The sequence below is a fragment of the Symsagittifera roscoffensis genome, chromosome 9, assembly GCF_963678635.1.
Source record: "Symsagittifera roscoffensis chromosome 9, txSymRosc1.1, whole genome shotgun sequence".
Classification (NCBI taxonomy): domain Eukaryota; kingdom Metazoa; phylum Xenacoelomorpha; order Acoela; family Convolutidae; genus Symsagittifera; species Symsagittifera roscoffensis.
The window spans coordinates 9,866,081-9,889,328 of NC_087070.1; the positions used below are offsets into that span (position 1 = coordinate 9,866,081).

Genomic DNA, 23,248 nt, shown 5'->3' on the forward strand with positions numbered 1-23,248 from the left:
GCAATTTAATCCCAGAGGAATTGTCTCAATTACAGGACGTTAGGTTGGGGGTAGGGGTCGAGACGGCCCTTTGAGTGTTGCGTTCAGCAAAAAATTGATCTTTTATGGTTTATTTGGTTTTGATTACTCGGATGTGATTAGCAAGGTCTTCTAAATTTGAAATTTTTGCTGCAAAGTTTTTTTGTTAATTTGATTTGAACTCAGGCTTTGTTTTTGCTTTGATTGATTAGCTGCCTTCATTTTCAAACCTTTGATTGTTTTTTCCTTTGTCAATTTTTTTTGGGATCTAATCTTGTGGCCAATTTTAAAATGAGGTATTTTGATGTTATCTCGGCTGGGATTTTAAGGCAAAGGATTTTTTTGTCACGTAACCATTACAATCATACTTTTCTATTCAGGCAGAAAAGTTGATGACTCTGAGGCGAGTAGAACTATAGGTTGTTTTCATTTAAAACAAAACTTTAAACACAAACTGTGATTAAATTCGAGCAAATAACCATTCAAACTATTGAGATTATCAAAACTGCTCGTATCAGGTTTGAGCCCAATTTGCTTTCAGTTTTTTGAGGCAATTTGTTCATAATTATTTAAAAATAGATTTTTACAGAAAATAGATTTTTTTTAAAAAGTTTTTTATAAGTGATGTTTTCTGCAACTACTAGCAGAATATTTGGATCATTTGGCGAGCTGCACTTTTGCTACGCGTTCATAGAAGACGGGAAATGAAGTGCAGTAGTTATCTTGAATTAGCAATTTTGGAAACACCCACATTCTAACAAAAAATGTTGACAAATAAATACCTATCAAGGCTTAGAAATTTAAAATCAATCAATTTTGATTTAAAATCAGTTTTGATAAAAGTCAAAATTGTTATCAAAAAAACAAAATCGGTCCGATTCAAAATAAAGCTGCTCGTATCAGGATAAACTTTGGCGTATTGCAAAATATTCCGTCATTTATTTCAAAATTTAAACAAAAAAACCATCCCAAGCTCAGTTATATCCCCACTTCCTTCGAAAGTCAGAGCTTTTAACTTCTAAATGATCACATTTATAAACTTCTTGCTTGCTTCTAGAATTCACTATCATGAAGCTTACTTCATTTTGTTGAGTTTCTTCGGTTGGTCGAGTTAAGCGAGTAATTTCAGTCTCAAATTGGTTTTCAAATTGACTAAGGTAATAAAAGAAACGATTTGGTGTACATCGCAAACAAAACCAATTCTGGGCGCAAATTTGGCGAGGCTCGAACGACTACGAATAATGCATTGGTTCTTAATAAGACTTACCATTTTTATCGCAATTCACCATTTTACCAAGTCAAAATTTCGATTAGCTATCAACTCAATCAAATACGAATCAGTGTCCAACAATGTGACTACGATTTATTCCGATAAAATTACTTACATTTCGAGAATAGTTTTGCTTCGATAAAATAGCTTGCCATTTTATTCATATGAGTTCTAAAACTTCAATATAGATAATTAATTTGTGGTGTGTTATAACTTTTATCAGGGTTGCATGATCGGAAATTTAGGGTTTTGAATTGAATCTTATATTTGAAGTTATGAGATTTTGAAAAGAAAGTCGATTTTCGCCTTAACCACTTTGATTGCGGTCATAATTCTTTTTAAAGCGTAAATCCTATAATCAATTTACCTAGAGCTGTTTTTATATCTACGCTTGAATTTGTTCAAACTTTCATAAAATTTTCGATCAAGTTAATGGATGTTAAGTATCTAATTTTCATGCAGCCCTGGTTTATCCCGAAAATAGGGAAATCTCGTATCATATTAGCGATTCAAGATGATCAACGAGATCTTCGGGATCGTGAACAAAATCCAGTTCGGTGTGGATGGTGACGTCGTGGACAGGCTACACCACAAATACACAGGCTCGTTTTCTTTTGTAGGACCATGACTCGGAATAGGAATCGATTAATAATCATAATAGTCATAAAAAACAATTGTGCTTTCTGCGGTTTGGTTTTTGCTTTAGATCAGCTATAATTACATATCGTTCTGCAATATTTTACCTAATTTAATGTCTTCCTAAAAATAATAAGGAAAAAAAGCGGAAAAATTAATACAAATTTTGAAGAAAAAAAATCAAAAAACAAAAATAGAAAAATTTAAGTTTTTTTTTCGCTTTTTCAGCTTTTCATTGGCTGAAGGGAAGAAACAAAATTACTAACACGATAGTAGGAAAAATAGGAAAATGAGCGTATGATACCCAATTCTGTAGTGTTCCTGTTAATCTTCCTGGCGCTGTTTCTGACAACTGAGTCCCTTGTGGGGGAGAGGATCAAGTGTTTCTCAGATGTGGTCTACCCCAAGGCATGGCACACCTACATCAGCCGAATCTGCTGGGTCAAAAACACGTACCAGGTCACACAACACCCATCTACAAATATGTTTTTTTTAAAGTTATATTTTCTGTTATACGGCCTAAAATATCATATTGTTTGTTAATTACCTTTGGGAGAGCAAGCGGGTCAATGACAAGGAGACGTGTATGGTCTAAACAGTGAACTTAAAACCGAGCTAGACAAAACAAAATGAACGCATTTTGGCGGGCAATGGAACAATTTAGTTGGTAAACAAATAGTCGTTTCAGAACTTGCTTGCCCTCAAGTCGAAAGAAAATATGACTAATTGGTGTAGTAAATAGTATCTCAATATTCGGTTAATAAATTTCTCCTATTTGGATACCTTGCTTCTGCTGTTTGTTTTACTGCTTCTCATAATAGCCTAATAAATTTACTGTCTGGAGGAGACCCGTCTCCTTCTCATTCACCGAGTAAGTGTCTTGTAATCGGGAAGTAGGCTTTTTTCCCATAAACAACTTTTTTTTACGAGTTTTACAAATATCAAGGTTTCTTCCTACTTAGACTAGAGATAACGCCGGCACTTTTGCGCCCTAAGGTTTGAGGTTCGATTCCCATCCAGACCTTGTTTTTTTTTGCTATAAATGCCATCGGAAATTTTTTCCGGAACGAATTGAATTGTCGGGTTTTCGTTTGCTTGCTCAAGTTTTGTTGGCTTTGATGTCCAGTCACGGTCAGGCTTTGTTTGCAATTTTAAAAGTTTTTCATTTTAGTTTCAGAGCGGACTTAAAATTTTGTGATTTTTTCATGAAATGATTTTTTTTCGGCTTAACCGGTGTCTGCAGAAAGATTGTCTGCTTGGTTTGAATTCCACGTGTTGATTATTGCAGTTTATGGATGTACTTAAAATTTTAAAGATGTTCTTACAAAATCTGTTTTTTTTTCGGCTCAACTTATGTCTGCTCAAAGATTATCGGCTTTGTTTTGCTTCGTAAATCTTGTTCCGTTGCTAATAAATTTCTATCGTAGACCAAATGTTTTCGTTTTTTTTTGCCATGTGTTTTGTATTCTCATGTTTTTTACTTATGCGAAACTAAGTGTCTTGTTATCTAATGTAGTATCGCAAGTGGTGCGAAGCTCCATTTCGCCGCTGTGTTTAAAAATTAGATCATAATGCTTGGATCTGATGCCAAAATTTTTTCAAATGAAAGAAGATCCAGTTTTATAATAAAAGCATAAGCCTGATTCACAATTTGGTGTTTTTGGGAGTTTGATTGCATTGTGACAAAAACGGTAGGTATTTGGTGTTTCAGGGACCAGGTGAGTTGAAATGTGTACGAGATTGCAGAAAATTTTTTCCTCCTTAACAGCGGTTCTCACTGAAAAGCTGGAAATTTTGCATTTTGGTATTTTCCCCAGTTAGTTCTTCACTAGTTCTTCATTAGGTTAGATTTTTTGACTAAGTGGGGGAGAATCCTTCTTTCAAGGATTCCCTCGCTACTTGAAGGTTCTTCTTTTAAAAATAATTTTCGACCGCTGAGTCCTAACTTTTTTCTTAAAGCAACTTCGACGTCAATATTGTTTTTTTTGAAAAGGGAGTGCTTGAAACCAGGGGCGGATCTAGGATTTTCTCGAGGGAGGGGGGGAGGGCGGATTTTCAAAAAATTTTCAAAGTTTTTGTCGACCTTTTATTAGAAACCCGAATTTTTTAGAAACCTTTTTTTTTTGTCGACCCGAATTGATTTTCCGAGCTCTCCCAAAGCAGCAAGAAGACCCTGTTTTGATAAAGTTTTCTGCGCCGCAGGAAAAATTTTGAAAAAAAAGCGTTTTTAGGCACTTTTTAGAAAATTTTGACCAAAAAGTTGCGTTTTTTTGGCGCGCGCTCCCCCCTTAAAGTAAGTATATATTGGCGCCAAAGGCGCTTTCAGAAAATTTTTAATGTCCGTCACCAAACATGGATATCTCAAAATAGTACAAAGGCGGGACCCTTTGGGTCGGCAGGGGGTCGAGTCTTGGAAAGCATAGGGACTCTGTTGGTAATCTTGTTGGTTGTTTATTAGGTATGAAGTGGTTTGTGCTTCAAAAAGAAAAAGCTTTGTTTTATTGCTTTCATATCGCGTGTTAAGTTGTGTAAATTGGCACTTACCACTCCTCAAAGTTTTTTTTGTTTTTTTTTTTGGAATTTTTTTCTCACAAGTCCCCCTCTCAGCATTTTTGAGGGACCAGAAAGGGTATTACCCGGCTTTAATTACGTAATATCACGTGTTCTATCGAATCTTGGCTGTATAGTTGGACTTCGCTTATATTTAGTTGGACTTCGCCTAGGTTTAGTTGGACTTCGCTTATGTTTAGTTGGACTTCGGCACTTCTCCGAAGGAAGTGGACGAGGAGGACAGACATGAAATCGTATACTACCAATGGGCGGCCATTATCCTCGCCCTCGCAGCTGTCATGTTCTATCTCCCCTGCAAACTCTGGTACTTCTTCGCCGAGAGAGCAGGTACTTGTCTTTTCCCGCCGGATCTTCTTCGCGCTAGAACGCCCCCCCCCCCCACGGTCTACTGCAGAAAAGGAAAAAATTGCAATTTGTTTGAAGCAATTTGTAATTATAAATTTACCGTTCAGCTATCCGATTTTTTTTGCTAAGTGCTAAAAAGAGATCTTAAGATAACAGATTTTTGTATTTGCAACACGCACGTCAAAAACAAAACATTGGGCGCCAAATCATTTCAAAGATATCTAAGTCTTTTGTTCGGGGCCCAGGAAATTAGACGTGATCAACAAAAATGATTTTTGATGTCGATGCAAAATTTTAAATAGGGGAATTAGACGTAATTGTATTGTTTCGTGTCTGAAATTTGTTTACCGACTACAATTAACTTTTGTTCAGCTTTCTTAAATGCAAATCAACTTCTCACATGCCGCAATTTTCACATTCCGCATTTTTTACATGCCGCAATTGTATAATTTATGCATTTCAAAAAGGTTTTATAATCTTGAAATTAACATTTTATAAATCAATTGAGATGAATATTTTGATATGCAATGGGATCATATATTATTTTTGTATTTATGAAAACTTATTTTAAACGGTAAGTTTTGTTAGCCCTTTGCTTTTCGTCTAAAATGATAGTTTTGCAAAAACAATTTAACGTCTAAATTCTTTTTGTTGGTCACGTCTAATTCGCCTATCGTCTAATTTCCTAGCCCCCTTTTGTTCTTATAAAGTTTTGTTTCATGTGTGGCTTGTAAGTTATATAACATATAAGTATATCTGTATTATAATTTATAGTAAAATTTATATACATAAATCGCTCTCGATAAATTGCAGGATATTTCAGTCAGTTTTTCTTTAAAACTTTTGTAATCCATCGTTATCAGGTCGAATCCAAGACAAGCTGACAATTTGTTTACCAGAAAAGATACTCGGTGGTACCAGAAATTGTTCTTGCTTTTTTGTTTTTTCAGCTTTTTTATATGGAATGGGTTTTTGGACACTTGTCGGGTATCGAAGAAGTTTTTGGTGCCGGGCATAACGTACTTGTAAACATAACAATCGTAGTTGTTGTTATCAACTTTGTGGAAGAAAAGGAGATTGTGCATTTCGTGATAAAGTGAAACTGCTAATAATTCAACTTTTTCAAGTCTTTGCTCATAAGGCTTAGCCGAGGATTTTACAATCAATCTGGTAGCTTTCTTTTGTTTTGTTTGGCTATCTCACCTCGGATTCGTATGATATAATTTTCATAATGTAGCCATATTATGCATTTAAATTTGATGAAAATGATGACAATTTTGACGAATTTCGCTTGATATGGAAAAGTGCTCCTATGACTTTTGACACACGCTGCTCTCAGGTGAGATTTTTCGACACTATAATTCCTTGATCTTTCTCACTACAAGATCAAGTTATGACAGTTTGATAGATTTAACTCATTTTATTATCACAGCACCATTAATTGAGATTATTCATGTCTGATTGTAGATCTTTAGAATTTGTTGATAATAGCTTGTAGTCGTCAGCAAAGCCATAGCAACTGGGTTTCAAGATCGTTTATGAAGCAAAGAAAAAGCAACGGGCCCAATATTGAACCTTATGAAACTCCGCTAGAAACATCAAGCCAATTACTGAGCTGATTTCTGATTCGAACTCTCTGCTTGAAATTTTGCAGATAGCTTCTAAGTGACTCTATTAGGTTACCATGCCGCAAAGATATGACTTTCCTTTTTTCTTCTAAAACGCTGTAGACTTCATCTAGATATTTCAACAATTGAACTGTTTTCGGTCTTTTTGATCAAAAACCAGACTGAATTTCGTGTAGCTGTTTGAAAATTTGAGGTGACCTTTCATCGAAAATTGGTTTTTCGAGTACTTTGAAGACTGAGACGAGTAGACTTCTTAGCCGATAAAAAATTAATGTTTGCTTGTAAACGGTCTTGTATATTGGACATTTCTCACTACGTTTCCACATGGTAGGAGAAGTTGATTTGTTTGCAATTGTATTGAAAAGAAGGTGTAAAGATTTCTTGAGTTCGTTTGCCAGTTTGTTTCAGTATATGGTTTCCAAGTTCATTGGGCCCTATAGCGTTAGTCAATTTTAAGTTCACCATAGTTCTTTCGATTTCTACTTCCGTGAAATAAATACTTTTAGTAACGATAATATTGGTTTGATTCAATAAACAAGGTTTTTCATTTGGTTTACTTACCGCCCTTTGGAAGTACTGGTGGAATAGATTTGCAATATCTTTGTCGTTATAGGCAGTTTTGTAGTCTCAGTATCAAATTGATGGTAGCCCCTTTGTCTTACGAGTACACTTAACATATTTCTGTAGCTTGGTGAATTTCCTACCCTTAAAGCACCGTCTTCAAAAGTAGTTTGATCTTCGTCAATTAAATTTTTCCATATTTTCGAACTTTGCTATCTCAGTATTGGTAGATTTTTTTCCATGCGTTTTCTTAAGGTATTCAGTCTTTTTATCAGTTTTGCGGGTGATGGTTTTATCCACAGTAGTATAGATCTTCTGTGATTTGTTTAACTTTCATACAATTTTGCAAGATTTTGAGTAACCTTGTGTGCCATGAATCGACTAAAAGATCAAAATGACTACAGCAAAATTGTTTGAAAGGGATATTTACAAATTCATTCTCAATTTTTCCCCAGTCTGGGTTGACTAAGAAAAACACAAAAGTGCAGAAAGTACTGGTCGTTTTTTTGGTTGATTTTTGATACCAGTGCAATGGTGTTTAGCGTAATTTGAAAAGAATTTTGATCTGATAAGTTTTTCTCTTGTTGGCAATATAGAGCATTGAGTTGCGGATCAGCCTTTGTACCAGAATTAGATCCGGTTGGTTACACAGCACGACATCCAGTTTTTGTTTTGATTTCAGAATGTGTTGGTGATGATTGAAATCAGTCATCAAGTCGAGTATTATTTGCCCATTCGTATCAGTTGATTGTATGATTGGCCAAGTAATGGCATTGAAATTCATGTCTCCTATTATAAGGACTTTTGAGCATTTAGGACAAGAAGAAAGCTTGGTTCAATCTTTCGAACAGATTTATGAATTCTTTCACAGAATGCCAATATAGGCTGGACGTTGGCGCGCTGTTTAGACAGCAGAGGAGGAGTGGGTTTTGAGTCTTAATTTGAGCGATTAGGTAGTCTGATAGCTCAAAAATCAATTTAATAACAGCTATGTCATGTTTCATGGCGAGAAGGACTCCGTCGTGCTTGGTTGCTTTTGTCTTTCTTATTTCGCGGTTGCTTCTTAAGATTGACTTTTCCGGTAGAAATGAAGCATCGGCCGATGTTTGTTGCACGAACTATGTTTCAGTTAAACAGATGATTTCGTATTGGCATGGTAAGATTGCCTTACTGAAAACTTGTCACCTCGAGAATTCAAGCAAGCTTTTCACATTGAAGTCTACAACTTTCATTTTTGAGTTGTTTACATGCAGTCAATTCTGGTTTCTGTTGTCCTCATTTTCGGCTGGCGACTGGTCCTCGACTTTTTTATTGACCCATGTATTGTCTCTCTTCTGTTGTAAACCCAGATTTCTGATTCTTTTTGACCTCGGGTCCACGCCGTTAAATAGGAATTCTCTTTGGGTTTTTAGAATTGCATTTTTACGGAATAGTTTTTCTTTGGTGAGCTCTTTGCTAATAAACATTTTATTCTTGTAATTTTTCCAGTATATGAATTGTAGATAGCACCATATGAGTTTCATTCGCTGTAGACAAGTGCACAAGTATTGTGCGTGGTTTTGTGTTGTTTTCGTTGAATTTTTCTAATCGTTTCACGCAGATGATTTTGCAGTCAGTATTCAGGTATTAAAAGATATCGTTCGCTTCCTTCATTTTGTTATCAAAACGTTTTCTTGCGTCCTTTTCAATTAGTTTTGGTATACCCCGAATGGGCAAACCACGGCCAGATTGAACTTTCGGACCAATATAATTTGCATTTACAAGTCATGTTGTGACTTGCTTGGTTTCTTTTTCTGTCAGCGGTGGAAAGCCACTGATATATTGTATGATTTCCTCTACAGTTTCATTTAATTTCTGAAGATCAACTTCGATCTTCTTGATGCCCTCAGACTTTCTTGCAATTCTGCGTTGCGTAGAAGAATGTCTCTTTTGTTGCCAGACACACAAAAAATGCAGAGAAGAAATACTCTTTCTCCAAGGTCGACGATATCATTTACAGCAACTGGAGTTAACCCAGTGCATTGATTATTCATGTGCAAATTGCATCCGCATGAGATGCAATCATAGGCTTTTTTGTTTTCATTTTTGTTCTCTTGCAAGTCTCGCAAGTTCTGGCTTTTTTGTCATTTCAGTTATTGCTCAATTTAAAGTTTCAGAAAATTGGGTTTAGAAGGTCATTTTGATGTTGATAAACACAGATAGACAGAACAAAAAAACACAAAAATTCAAAGCACCTCCGAGAAACTTCTGGAGTCACACAAGATTTGTGTTTAAATTTGTGCTAAATATAGATGAAGCAGTTCACTGAAAGGCAATTCCCAGAAAACTTCTGGAGTCACACAAGAAATAAATTACTTTACCCTTTTTTCTGTGTGGTTTTCGTGCTCGAATAATTTCAGTCTTTCTACCGTTCTCTTCTCTCTTCTTTCATTTGTTGTTTTTTTTCGTTTTGTTCTTTGAGGATTGAATTTTCTTTGTCAGCTGCCACAAGATGTTGTAATTGTAACACACCATCGATATTAGGAACAGTTCAATTGTTTCGAAGGGTTGTACAGACAGACGTTCTTCTGTTATCAGCGCGTTCGTTTTCAGTGGCAGCGGAAGAATATTTTTCCGAACGTCTAGAGCCAGTCTTCCTGTAGAACGTAGTTTAGAAAGAATTTTGGGTTGTACATGATTGGTTTGTTTGGAGGACGAAATTTCGTGATGATCTGAACGAGAGTTTCAGGAGTACATTTTTTGAAGTTCTTTGTGCGATGGGCGTTCAAGTTTTTGTTGATGACGTCGTGCCACAAAATCAGCTGAGTTTTTCTGTAGATATGTGCCCGTTTCCACAAAGAATGCTTTTGATTGTTGATGGGGATTTGCAGTTCTCGGATTTACACTAAGTCCTCGAACGGAATAGCAGAATCTTCTGATCATTTTCTGCGTCTTCCTGGGTAGGGCTTTGACAGCGTTGACTAGTAAGCTGGAACCATTGATAAACATACAGCCGGCTACTGAAAATCTTTGGCAAAGGACACCTCGACCAGGCCGGACTTTCATCTAATTTAGCTGAAACAATTAGCTGAAACTATTTAATTTCAATTAGTTGGCAATTATTTCGGAAGAAAGAAAAGAGTGGTAAAACAAGAAATCTGTTCTATTCTAGAACACAAACTATGTTTTTTTTTTCAGTCAAGTAACTGTAAATCACTAAAACTGTATGTAAAACAGAACAAAAACGCATGCGGTGATACCGGTAACTAACTCCTCGTCCCAAAACTGTTTGTCGGCGCGCAGAAAGTTGGGCCATGTTAGTTGCTGCTATTCTGCAGCGAATATTTGTTGAAAAGCGGGATTCATTCCGCTCCAGTTCAAAAACTCCAATAAATACCCATTAACTAATATCAATTCATTATTCACCAATCAATTAAATAATTAGTGAACGCCTGTCAATCACTTAATTGGACCGATTAATTGCCAATTAATTGGCCTCCAATTAAGTTTTCAGAACCCCTGGCTTACACTGCAGCTAATATCGATTAATATAATGTGGGTTGTCCTAAGCGTGGATATAGTATGGTGGCTTTATGGGGTATAAAAAACTTTTTTTTCGAGAAAGGCGTGGCCGTTTTATAAAAGGTCTTTCTTGTTCTTTTTGTAGTGTCCTTATCTAGGGTTTTGACATTGAAGGTCATTCTTTGATTTGTAAATGCTATTGATCGTTTTCTTTGTTTATCTTACTTCATCACTAATGGGTTTTGAGCCGTGAATATGTGGGTGATACATGTCATTGTTTTGTGGCGTTAAGAAGCAATTTGACAGGTTTTGGTTTTCTGATGATTTCAAAATAAAATTTGAAGCTGATGCCTAAAATTATGTTTCTGTTACCTGAAATCGTTCAGAGTCCGTTCGTCATGTTTTCTTTATAAATTATATCATCATCAAATGAGTTGAATCGCAGAAGGAAAAGCGAAGAAAACTGCTATTGTTTTCGGATTTTGTACCCAGTTTGCTTAGGTTTGAATATCGACAACATGATCAAGACGTGCAGCAACTTCGCGGTGGTTGTGAATGACGAGAAACGGAAGGGAGTCTTTACTAACCTCGCTCTTTTCCTCGACAGATTTTTCGACGCCCAGGTATCCATAATCAATCCAAATTCAGGAGCTTCAGGGTCAAATTTATAATCAACCGAGGGGGAACGTTTTGTGTAATCGGGATTCGCTCGTATGAATTCAAATCAAGAGTTTATTCGGTTGCGCAAACATTTGCCATCTGTTCATTTTTAGAGGAGATTTTGGTTTGACAAGATTTGAAAAGTGGACTTTTATAATTCTTAACAATAAAATATTATCTGTAGAGGGATTTGGTAACTATGGAAATTTTCTTATTGAATATCTCTAGCATATGTATACAAATTTTACACCTTTGGTAATAACCAAGTCAACTTACTATCTACATGAGACTCAATTTTTGAGGTTGATTGACCAAATATCGTGTTGTAAATTAGTGCCGTATAGGGGGGCACTTAGGAATAATTTAGCAACAAGAGAGAATCGAGGGAAGCGCAACCCCCCCCCCCTCCCGTGCACTCTGGTCTGACTAGTTTTTATTGCGTTTGTTTTCAGGCTCTGAACAGCAAGAGGCAGCGTGGAATTGTTGCCCGTCTGTGCTCTTGCTTCAGTCGCAGCAGTGGGAACTACTTGGGAGTGGGATACCTGTTGACCAAATTGGCCTACCTCATCAACGTCACTCTTCAGTTCCTCTTCATGACCATCTTCCTCGGAAGGTCAACCCAGTTCGAGAGTTTCGGCCTCAGTGTCACCAAGTTCATATCCGAGGGGATGGTGTGGGAGGACTCCAGCAGGTTAGCAAACAAAAAAATCACCCGAATAAGTTATAAACAAAATGAAAACCATGTAAACTCTTTGAGAGGAGTACTTGGCTTTGTTTAATATACATGATACTTGGTCGAAGAGAGGAGCTTTTTTCATTATATGAAGCTGTTTTATAGGCTTTAAATGTTGTTTTAAAAGACGCAGGTATAAATTACAAATGATTAATGAATTCATTGCGTCAGTGACGCTATACAGACAGTTCTTGTCTATCTAGTATCACCCCATGCTGGTGACCGATTGTTTAGCAGCAGACCAATTTTTTAGCATAAAAAGTCAAAAATGATTTTTTAGCAAACCAACGTAGTGAAGTGATGCATGATTGATTGACAGATTCAAAAAGACGTTCAATCTTGGGCTTAGCTTCCCCCGATTTATAATAATGTGGTTCCTGCGAATTGCAGAGTAGCTTTTGGTAGGCTTTAGCAGGCCTGTCGTAGGATAGTCCAATTGTTTTTTCTCCCAACATTCCAGACTGTGTTATTTTGTTTAGCCAAGCTCTTTTTTGAGACTTAAGACCGTTTTTTTTGCGTCCGAACTTTCATGTGGTACCACTATTGGAGCCAAATTTGGTCAGGCAGTGGTAGACCTGAAGCTAGAGGTCAAGTGAGAGCGCGTCCTTATACACTATCATTGCCATGGAATGGGATCGAATACACGATCTGACGATTTCAGAGTGATCGCCTTACCACTATGCTAAGTTCCTCTGTTTGTTAACAAAATAATCAAATTTGAAAACTCTTGTACAATAGCCTAAATTAGCGGTAAAACAAAGAATAAAGCGCACAGTCAACCTCGTGTCGAATGGAAGCGCAGCAGAGCAAGCAGTCGCTTACCGCAAATGCCGCGTTTGAAGTTAGTGTTTTGACTTGCTAATTGTTCTGAGTCTGCTAAAAGATTGATTTGCTAAAATCCCTAGCACCCCTTCATGATGGCTTCCTTCACAATAAGGAAAAACTTGTTGAGCTTAAACTATGTAACTATATCGTGAACAACAGCTTATAGAACATTTTTCATTCCATTACTTTTGGTTCAAAACTTTTAGTTTTATCGAATGGGCTTGTGTCGGAGTCGTGTTATCATGATCATATGGTGGCTCGTCACGGAGCCGAATACCAAAATAGCCGAAAAAAACCGTTGCCGGATAGCCGAAAAATAAATTCGTTACTGGATAGCCGACTTTTTTTGTTCCCGGATAGCCCAAATCTTTTTTGATCCCATAGACAAAAAAATTCGACTCGATCCACACCAAAATATAAGAGCGCTGAAAATTTCAAATTATTTTATCATATAATAAAGAAAAAATTTTTACCACCATAACCAATGCTCCACATCCCAAATAAATCTATAGACCCCAGAGTAGAAAAGTTATATAATCAAGGAAACTATTTTTTTAAAATTGAGAAACCCATTGATCTTAATTGGATCGGCTTAAACTAATTTATCCCAAAACGCTGTAAAAATTTTATTGTTGAGAAAATTTTGCGACGGAGGCAAACATTTTAAATAATGTTGGCAAAAAATTTAGGTTTTGCTCACTTTTTTGGCGCCTGCTCCCTGCGTCCATCTCAAAACAGGTATTTAGTTTTGCTCTTATTTGATTATTTACTAGATAGACGAAAATTTCTTGAATCCCTGGTAAAAGAAAAAAAAAATTGTTGGAGAGCCGAAAAAAGTTCCCGGATAGACGAAAAAAAATTGTTTACGGATGGCCGAAAAAATATATACTGTGTTTTTCAAGCAGTCGCATTTTTACTGCTTTCATTTTCCAAGAAATAAAAGCTCTTACGCAAAGAAAATGTTTCGTGTCTACTCGATTTTTGGTAAAATAAATTCCGAAAAAAAAACAAGATTGTTCGAATAAAAGTGGCCTAAACTTTGAGACGGATTTGCTTTTTTAATCAAAATTTGTTTTGTTGCTAATTAACTTAGCAAGAGACTTTTAGTTTTTTCAGCTATTCGGGAATAGGGCTCTGTGGGTACGCACCGATCATATATGAGCAATCAAAACCTTGTTTTCAGGTGATCGAAATTGACATTTTTTGAATGGTTTTTGTAATCCATGGCAATCAGACCCGGCTTTGTTTTTTTGGTTTCTACTGAGCAGGGGTGGGTCTAGGATTTCCTTGAGGGGAGGGGGCGTGTGGGGTCGAATTTATAAAAAAATACTATTCGAAAACCTTGTCGACGTTTTTCTTTTAGTTCGACCCAATTGATTTTCCGAGCGCTCACAGAGAATTTGAAAACCAAGTTTTGACAAAAGTGTTTGCACCACAGGCAAATTTCATGTCAAAAGTGCCGTTTTTGGAAAACTTTGACCAAAAATTGCGTTTTTTGCCGCGCTCTCCTCATCAAAATGAGTATAATTTGTAGATTTAGGGATTGCTTCTCTAGGTTCGTTTTCTCTCTCTCTCTCTCTCTTTCTCTCTCTCTCTCTCTCTATCTCTTAACGACACCGCAAAGTGGTCTTTTGGGTAGTTAATTCAGCGGGGCAACCGAGATTCACTACTTTCCACAATCCCGAAAGATTAAACTGATGGCAACTATTCTGTACTGTATTATGTTACTTCCCCCTTTGTCTACTGCTCTTAGGGTTGTCTCATCCGCTCTCACGATCGCAAGAATTTCCAATTGTATTCAAAATAAGAAATTGCAGAAAAATCTAAGTGGCCAAAATTTAATCAAATGATCTTCTCGAAATGAAAGGGTCCGCGATCAATCAACCCAATTGCCTGGATGCAATTCAATTTCCAACTAAGTCAACTTAACAATTGTTTTTCTCTGGAGAATCCTACTTAACTAGTTGCACACAATAATTCCACAAAAATACTAAGTTCGACATGTTAAGATTAATATTGTCTCTACGGATCACTCTTGCTTTGAGGTACTTTGACTGATTTCGCTAACTTCACAAATCGCTGTTCTCAACTCTGATGAGAATCGACTACTCTATTCTAAACCTAATTCTGTTCTCTTATTAACAGAGAACCAACTTTGCTATAATTGTTCTCAGTACCAATTGTTCTCTAACTAACAATGAGTACCCAACTACTCTCACTAGTAGGTATTAATCGTTCTGTAACAAATAATTAGAACGCAACTGCTCTCAGTAGTAGCTAATTTTGCTGTGCCTAATTGTATGCAACCCGTAACATTTTCGCCACAATTGTCATTTTGAGTTATAGTAAGAGTAACGGTCGTCCCTTTAAGTCTTGACATTCTCTTTCGTTCCCCTTTCGCAAAGTCTTACTTGATTTCTTCCTCTGACGGTCCTATTCCTAAATTCCAATTCCTAAATTCATCAAAATTATTCCCGTCTAACTTGCCCAAATATCACGTTTTTTATTTAATTATTCCAATAACGTTCCGACCTCCCAAGATTAACGGAACACTCTTTTTATGGGGAGCACATTCAACTCAAGCGTCTGAAATTCCCATTTATATTCTATTCCAATCCCGACCTTCTAGCTATCAGGGTATCTTAATTTGCCTATTAGGAATCGAACGGTGGCAAAAAGACACCTCTGGGGAATTGAGTGAATAACCCGTCCATTCATGATATTTAGGAGACCTATTTACCATGATATGCTCCTATTACCGCCAATTTCCTTTGGGACTACTTTTCTTTAGTCTGGTTGAATTGATAATAACAGCTCATTCGCCAAGCTAAGCTGAACCCAAAATTTGCCAAGTGCACTTTATTTAGTTCCACTAATTCTATGTTACGTTGTAAAAGCTATATCCTTTTCAGCTTCTGCTTCAGTTTACAAAAGAAAGGGTCCGTCCCAGCTATGAGCAAGTTGACAGATTCCTGTTTTCTTTTTTCCAAAGGGTTGGGGCTGGGGAAGGTTCCGCTTTCCGGTGTTAATCTTGGGGTTGCTTATGCAATTCTGTTCCAAAGCGCCCGAAAGTCATTTAATGGTCACTCCGGGGTCACCGGGGTCAATCATTTATAATCGAGTTTAGAGTCCCACAGGGGTCCTACCTACCAAGTTTCATCCTTAATCCAATTCATACTTCCCAAGTTATCCCATTTCTAAGGTCCATTATCACTTTTTCCGGGAACAAGCTATTTGCACCGCCAGAAGGATCCTCCAGAAGGGTCCGCCAGAAGAATTTTGCTCAATATGAAATTTGTTTTGGGGTCGATGTCCAGTGTCTATTGCCGCAATTAAATTAACACGCACTCTCTTTTTATTTTGCGTAAATTGCACATTTTCGGTCTAAGGGGTGTTTTTCTCAAGTGCTAATAACTTCCGGTCCATTTGCCGGACTTTATTCATATTACAATACGTGATATCGCTTACCACTGGCCATCATACCCCAAAGTTTCGGCTCCCTGCGTTCAGTGGGTACTTAGAAACTTTTTCCGGAAGTTGGGGTGGGCATAACACCGGAAGTAGGGGTCCACGGTAACTAGTGTTTCCAACTTAAGCTTTCCTCAACTAAATCTATCACATGCTAAACTTCAAACTTCAGTCCCATTTCAATCGCTAGTTACCGAGTTTTTATAGGGCTATTGGCATTTTCGGTAACCGTTATCACTTGCACCAGGGTGTCCTTAGGGTTCGAGGTTTTGCATGCCCGGGTCGAATCATCTCTAGTTTCATAAAGTTAGCTTCCTTAGTTTCCATTCGGGGGTAAATTAAATTGGTACCGTCTTATAAATTTCAGCTGAGGAGGGACTAATTCTTTCAGAGTTTAACTTCTTTGGACTCGACCGTTTGTGTACTTTTCTACTTCTGCTATTTATTAGTGAATACCAAGCCACGGACTACTCATTAACCTTTACTATACTGCATGCATTTTTCAAAGTAAAAATCTCAATCGAAAACTGAGTTTGGAGGAAAACTGTTAGGATCACCGATCCTACATAATATGGCGCTGATGATGCCTTTCGAAAATTTAGGTAATTTGAAAATTTTAGAAAATGGATGTCATAAAGTGATGCCAAAAGGGGGACCCTTCGGTTGGTAAGGGGGTCGATTCCCTTAAATCCGCCCCTGCTGCTAATTTGGACGCCAGAATTATCTCAATTCAGTTTAGAGTTTAAAATAGAGCTCCCACATAACATAGGGTCCTCTGAAAAATAAGTGTTTTTAGAAAGACCTAAGTCCAACACTTAGCCTGCTGCCAACCACTTATACTCTTACCCCCCCATTTCCCTTTCCCCTGCCGTTTAGGTTCCCCCGTGTGACTCTGTGTGACATCAAGACCCGCCAGTTGGGGGATGTTGAAAAAGACGAGACTGTGCAGTGCGTGTTGCCCCAGAACGTGTACATGGAGAAAGCGTTTGTGATTGTGTGGTGGTGGTATGTCATGCTCATTCTAGTGACAGCTGTCAATCTCTTCCAGTGGGTCATCCGCATATTCATGCAGCAGAACAACGTTAGATCTTCTTGGTTTATGCAATGAATGGTTTTTACGCAATTATTATGCAATCAATGCTTTTTTTTTGCAATTTTTATGCAATCAAAAGTTTTTATGCAATTATTATGCAATCAATGGTTTTTATGCAAAAAATAGTTTTTATTTTTATTGTTTGGTACGCGGGCTATGGTGACCGTTATTTTAACCCTGGACCCAACAACGAGCGACGAATAGATCTCAGAAGGGCAACAACAACAACAACAACCGTTATTTTAACATAGGGATGAAAACGCATAAAAATTTGAAACTTTGAAATAAATTCAATTACATATTAGCCTATCAGATTTCACGATAGAAATACCAACCTTTCTATGCCGGCTATCCATCTCATTATTTTATATTAAGAATTTGGTTGTAAATGAGCGCATCAAAAGAATTGACTTAGCGTTTTTTTTGTTCCAAAAAATAAAAAAAATGAATAAATAGTCATGCCATGTGGCAAAAAAGGCCGGGCTGAACTGTTCTTCCAGTTAATTTAAAACCACGGTAATAATTTTTCTTCCAGAACTGCAAATTTAGGTACAAAAAGCACGCGATGACACGTTAACAAAAATTTTCCCTGAATAAAACCCTGAATCGCACTTATGGCCAAGTGAAAAGCTTTTTGGTTGAATAATTGAAAAAATAATTGAGATAAAGAAGATTTTTTTTTTCATTTTTTCTTCATTTTATCCCCCCACGTGCTATGCAAATAACTAAGAGTGTGTTTAGCGTCTCGTATTGTGATAATGGGATTAAATTGCTGGCTTCATTTCAATTTGGAACTCATTATTTTGCTTCTTACATAAGTTTTAAATACACAATATATCGCACTTTAATTATCTCAAATTGGCCAAATTAGCCATTTTCAAACGCCCGTTATTTTACGAAAAATGATCGCAGCTTCGGATAACAATATTTCTCAGATGGTATAAAAAACGCCGTCAAAAACGCTTAGTCAACGAGACGAAAATTGACTGAATAAAAAAACACACCAATCATAGATATTTCGCACTTTCTTCAAAAGTCGGAACACAAAAGCAAAAAAAAGCTTATGCTATTTTATCTATATGCTATTTTATACAGACTCGTGGGCTATAAGTATTTGCTGTTGATTTATCTCCTTACGAAGGCTCAGAAATAATATTGAAAACAACGAATTAATTATCCATAAGATTACATCGGAACTTAATGCTAGTTGAAATTTTTGTTGAAAATTTAAAAGATTTGCCATATTTAAATGTAAGAAAGAAACGGAATATTTGTGCTCGGGTGGGTTTTTTTCTTCAGAAAAAATTCGACTTTTTAACTAGCATTTTTCGACGGAAATTTGAAAATATCATTCAAAAGGTATTGTTGCCTTGAGCTTAAATTTGAAAAGATATTTCACCTGTAATCATTTTCCCTAAACTTATGGGTGTTTAAATGTTGCCATTTTGGCCAATTTGGGACAATTAACGCTCGGTATATTTCGCAATATAAACGCGTAAGCAGAGATTTAATCCGTCTTAGAAATCGTTCCAAATTGTTTGAAGGAAGCTCATTTGCAATAATTGATTAGTTACGTGTATGGCGTGTAGGGGGATGATTTTTGCAAAAAAATTTCAAATTTTCTTTTTTTTTGTTTTCTTTGATTAAATTTAATTTTTTTTTGTAATTAAAGCCCCATAGACCTTAAAAAGACAGTCGGAACATTCAAGGCTTTGCCCTGATACGAGCAGTATTGTGTTCATTTTGGCATTATTGGAAGAGGAAAAAGAGCCAAAAAAAGTTTGACCGAACTGGAAAGATTGAAAGACTGTTTTGAAGAACAGTTTGAGAAGATGATTGGTACTCGTAAAAATTTTTGTCTTTTTTGTTCCGACTTTTGAAGAAAATGCAAAATATCTATGATTGGTGCGTTTTTTTATTCAGTCAATTTTCGTCTCGTTAACTAAGCGTTTTTGACGGCGTTTTTTATACCATCTGAGAAATATTGTTATCCGAAGCTGTGATCATTTTTCGTAAAATTACGGGCGTATGAAAATTGCTAGTTTGGCCAATTTGGGATAATTAAAGTGCGATATATTGTGTATTTAAAACTTATGTAATAAGCAAAATAATGCGTTCCAAATTGAAATGTAGCCAGCAATTTAATCCCATTATCCATATCCGAGACGCTAAACACACCCTTAGTAATTTACATAGCGTGTGGGGGATAAAATGAAGAAAGTTTTTTTTAATAAAAAATCTTCTTTATTTCAATTATGTTTTCAATTATTCAACCAAAAAACATTTCAATTGGCCATAATTGCGGTCGGATCATTCAGGGTTTTGCGTTAGTTTGCGAGCAGTCCTTTTAGTTATTTAATTCAAGTCAAAATAATTGTCGACTTTCTGATTCAGATATTAAGGTCGCTCCTACCCGGAATATATGCGTTTCTTTTTGCGTTTTTAATGAATTTAATGAATTTTTTAAAATAATTTCTTTGCTTTTTTGCAGCGTGAATTTGTGAAGGGGTACCTGCGTGCGATTGACAAGTACCCCATGACCCGGGAGGAGGTGAGGAACAGACCTGGGATCCGGATGAAGATGGGCTACTTTGTGACCCACTACCTCATGCAGGACGGGGTGTTCGTGCTCAAGTTGGTCAGTCGAAATGTGTCTTCCCTCATGATGAGTCAGATCATGGGACAGATATGGCAACACTTCATCGTCAGTATTAATTATGGTCACAGTATTTAAAAAGTAAACAAGTCATAAAGAAGACAAGTCATAAAGTAGACTCGTCATAAAGTAGACAACTACTATATCAACCAATCAGAATCGAGAACAAGAAGCAAACTTAGGAAACTTAATTATTTATTTCCTGAGTTTGCTTTCTTTTATCGCTTCTGATTGGTTAATATAGTAGTAGTCTACTTTCGACCGGTATGAAATAAAGGTTGTCTACTTTTTGGGGTGCCGGACATCAAGCCGACGGGACTTCAAGCCGAATTCTAAAATTAGGGACTTCAAGCCGAATAGTTCTTTATAAAGTCGTGAAATATGATTAATTTGAAAACTTTTTTGAAGAATTTCTGAATTTCATGATCTTTCTTTACTAGTTATCGGCGTTTTCATAAAATTTAAGCCTTCAAAGGATGTTTCAGAAAGTTGGAAAGTAAAACATGGTTGAAGGCATTTTTCATGTTTATAATTTATGCATTTCAAAAACCGGCTGATGTTATAAACGGATGCCAATCACAAATGGTGCATTGTCATGAAAAACGCTTATCATGGACTAAACTTGCCAAAAATTTTGAAAAGCAACGTTTTACAGATGATAAAATTGTGTTTTGAGGTGCCTGTAAAGTTTTAATTTCGGCTTCAAGTCCCTTCGGCTTGAGGTCCCGTCGGCTTGTTGTCCTAGACCCATACTTTTTGACCGCTTTCAATTAAATATTTACATAAATAGTAGCTAGGCGAATGACAAGGAGACTGGTCTGATCCAGACAATGAACTTAATAGACAATTATGAGGGTATAATCCCTCATACCCGAAGGACCAAAAGCGCAAAAATAAAAATCAGCCAAACAGAATTCATTTATGTAAAATTTGAAAAGAAAGTAAACATTTCCTGGGATTGGATATTGATATTGGCCGAATATAAAAACGGCAGAAATGTGCAAAAGTTTCAAATTGTCACTGGCCGCCGCCGAATTGGAACAAATTTTTTATTTCAAGGGTTTCGTTATGAAAGAAGCAAAATATTGCTTCATTTGATTAATTTTAATTGAATTGCAATTGCTTTTTTTTTAAAATCTGCTTTCGGCTAAATTTTTTTTCGGTCCTTTTTTTTCGGTTAAATTTTTTTTCGGTCCTGCAAGTTGTGAAACAATTAATCGTTTACCGCCAAAACGTCTTCAATTAGTTTTCTAGCTCGTAATTAAGTTCACTGTCTAGATCAGCATTGCCGTTTTTTAGTCAAATAGAAAGTTTGCCGTTTTTTAGTCAAAATTTTCTAAAAGGTACCCAAAAATTGCATTTTTGACCTTTTTTTTTTACATACAAACGATTATGGAGAGAGAGAGTTTTTTGTATGTTTGTATGTTTTTATGTATATGGTTCAAAGTAATTTAGCAAAAATTGCTCGCCGAAAAACACAATTTTGTGGCAAACATTTTCCAAAAACGTCAGTTTTGACATGTATTGTTGTAAAAATTGTCCGAAACAACAAATACTGCCAAACAAACTGTCGGATAAAGAAGCAGTGAGTTACAACTCGCAAAGAGTTGCTTGGTGGGCGTGGAAATGTTTTACATTTCAAAAAAGTTTAGGTTGAGAAATCGAGTAGGCCGTACACTCATTTTGCTACGTTTTTGCATTACTCACTTGAAAAATGACGAAACGCTTGCAAAATTTTTAGATGCGTATTTAAGTAATTTTAAATTTGATAAATCTACGGTTTACGCTCATTTTTCTTATTCCATTTTGTTGTTTGGGGGGAAATTGGGAATCGCTTGTAATGTTAACATTTTAAACCACAAACAGCCATTATAATTGAATAGTTTTGCTTGATAGTTTTGCTTGATATAGTTTTGCTTGATATAATTCATGTGATAAATTAAAAAAATTTTGGAAAATTTCAAACAGCCCGAGTATGTATTGCAATAAAAATCCAAGTAGAAATAAATAGTTTATTGTTTTTATTGCAATTATTTTCGTTGCAATTTTTTTTAGCACCCTTGGCTCAAAGTGTTCTTATAACTCAAATATTTGCAAGGAGTTTGAGTTAAATCAAAATTCTGTTGTGTTACACTTCTGATTTAAAGATTAATCTCTGATCAAATTTCGTCTAGTTTAATCTGGAAACGAAAACATTCAGACCAGTTTTTCTCTACCCTGAAACATTGTTTAATTTTTTTTTGAAATCGATCACCATCAAAAAAGCTTTAATATGATACCAAATTTGTAACCCATACGGTTTTTCTTTGTAGTAGTCAAAGTTGGGGGGGGGGACTTTGCGCCATAGTTCCATGTCTCCTTTAGAGGGTTGGTCTGAACAAAAAGATACAATATGAAACTTAAGAAATGTTATTTTTCTCGCTCTCTTAGGACAACTTCGAGGAGGAAATGCGACAGAGAGGTATCGAGGACACCCCTATTGACGACAACGACGAAGCCGCTCTCGTGTCCCCCGGCGAAGGCGACAATGACGATGACGACAGCGACTCGGAGGAAAGTGACCCCTCGAAGACTCCCTTCGCCGAACACGGGACCCTGGAAGGAGACAGGAAGCCCTCCGCACCGCCAGAGAACAAACTGTACCCCTCCGTCTAACAAGTCTCTTGAAAAATTGAGCTTATGATTGCAGAGATGAAAAACGGCATATGCTAATTGACGCTTCAAAATAAATGCGCAACATTTTTTTTTACAAAAAGTTAACAATGGCGTGCAAACCTTCTCCCTTGATTTTTGAATATTGTAACTTTTGGAGGGTTTCACTTTTATGTTAAATTTTATTGGGCCGTTTCATGTGTCGAAATTTATCAAAACTGCTTGTTTTTTCAAAAAGTTTCAATCATGATAAGCACGCTCTTGTTTTAAACCAACTAATATAGAAATAAATAGAACTATTTATATATTTATTTTACTATTATGCGATTACCATAAATTTGAATAAAACTACTTGGTTTCGAAAATTGATGATTGATATAATGGTTCGCAATCATTGATATGCAAAACATTTCCAGAAGATCCCTTCTCAGATGGTGCTTTTGCTCATTCATTAGTTTAGGGTCATTTTGATTCGTTTCTGAGTTGACTTATATATCAAGGCGGATTTTGAAAAAAAATACGTTCGGAAGTTTTTGTCGACCGACTTTATCGACTTCAACTTACTTTGAAGACCAGTGATTGACCCAAATTTTCTGCACCGCAGGCAAAATATTGTTTTAAAAAATAAGGG

At 36.3% G+C, this 23,248-nt stretch overlaps 1 protein-coding gene across 1 annotated transcript; it reads left to right on the forward strand.

The window, feature by feature from the left end:
• Nucleotides 1-1,289: 1,289 nt before the first annotated feature.
• Nucleotides 1,290-22,770, forward strand: LOC134853837 (innexin unc-9-like). The gene is made up of 9 exons (XM_063869771.1): nt 1,290-1,490; nt 1,773-1,890; nt 2,241-2,383; nt 4,675-4,822; nt 11,032-11,153; nt 11,643-11,881; nt 17,093-17,297; nt 19,801-20,013; nt 22,396-22,770. The coding sequence occupies exons 2-9, from the start codon at nt 1,803-1,805 to the stop codon at nt 22,618-22,620; spliced, it is 1,383 nt and encodes a 460-aa protein (XP_063725841.1). The 5' UTR covers nt 1,290-1,490; nt 1,773-1,802; the 3' UTR covers nt 22,621-22,770.
• Nucleotides 22,771-23,248: the final 478 nt, after the last annotated feature.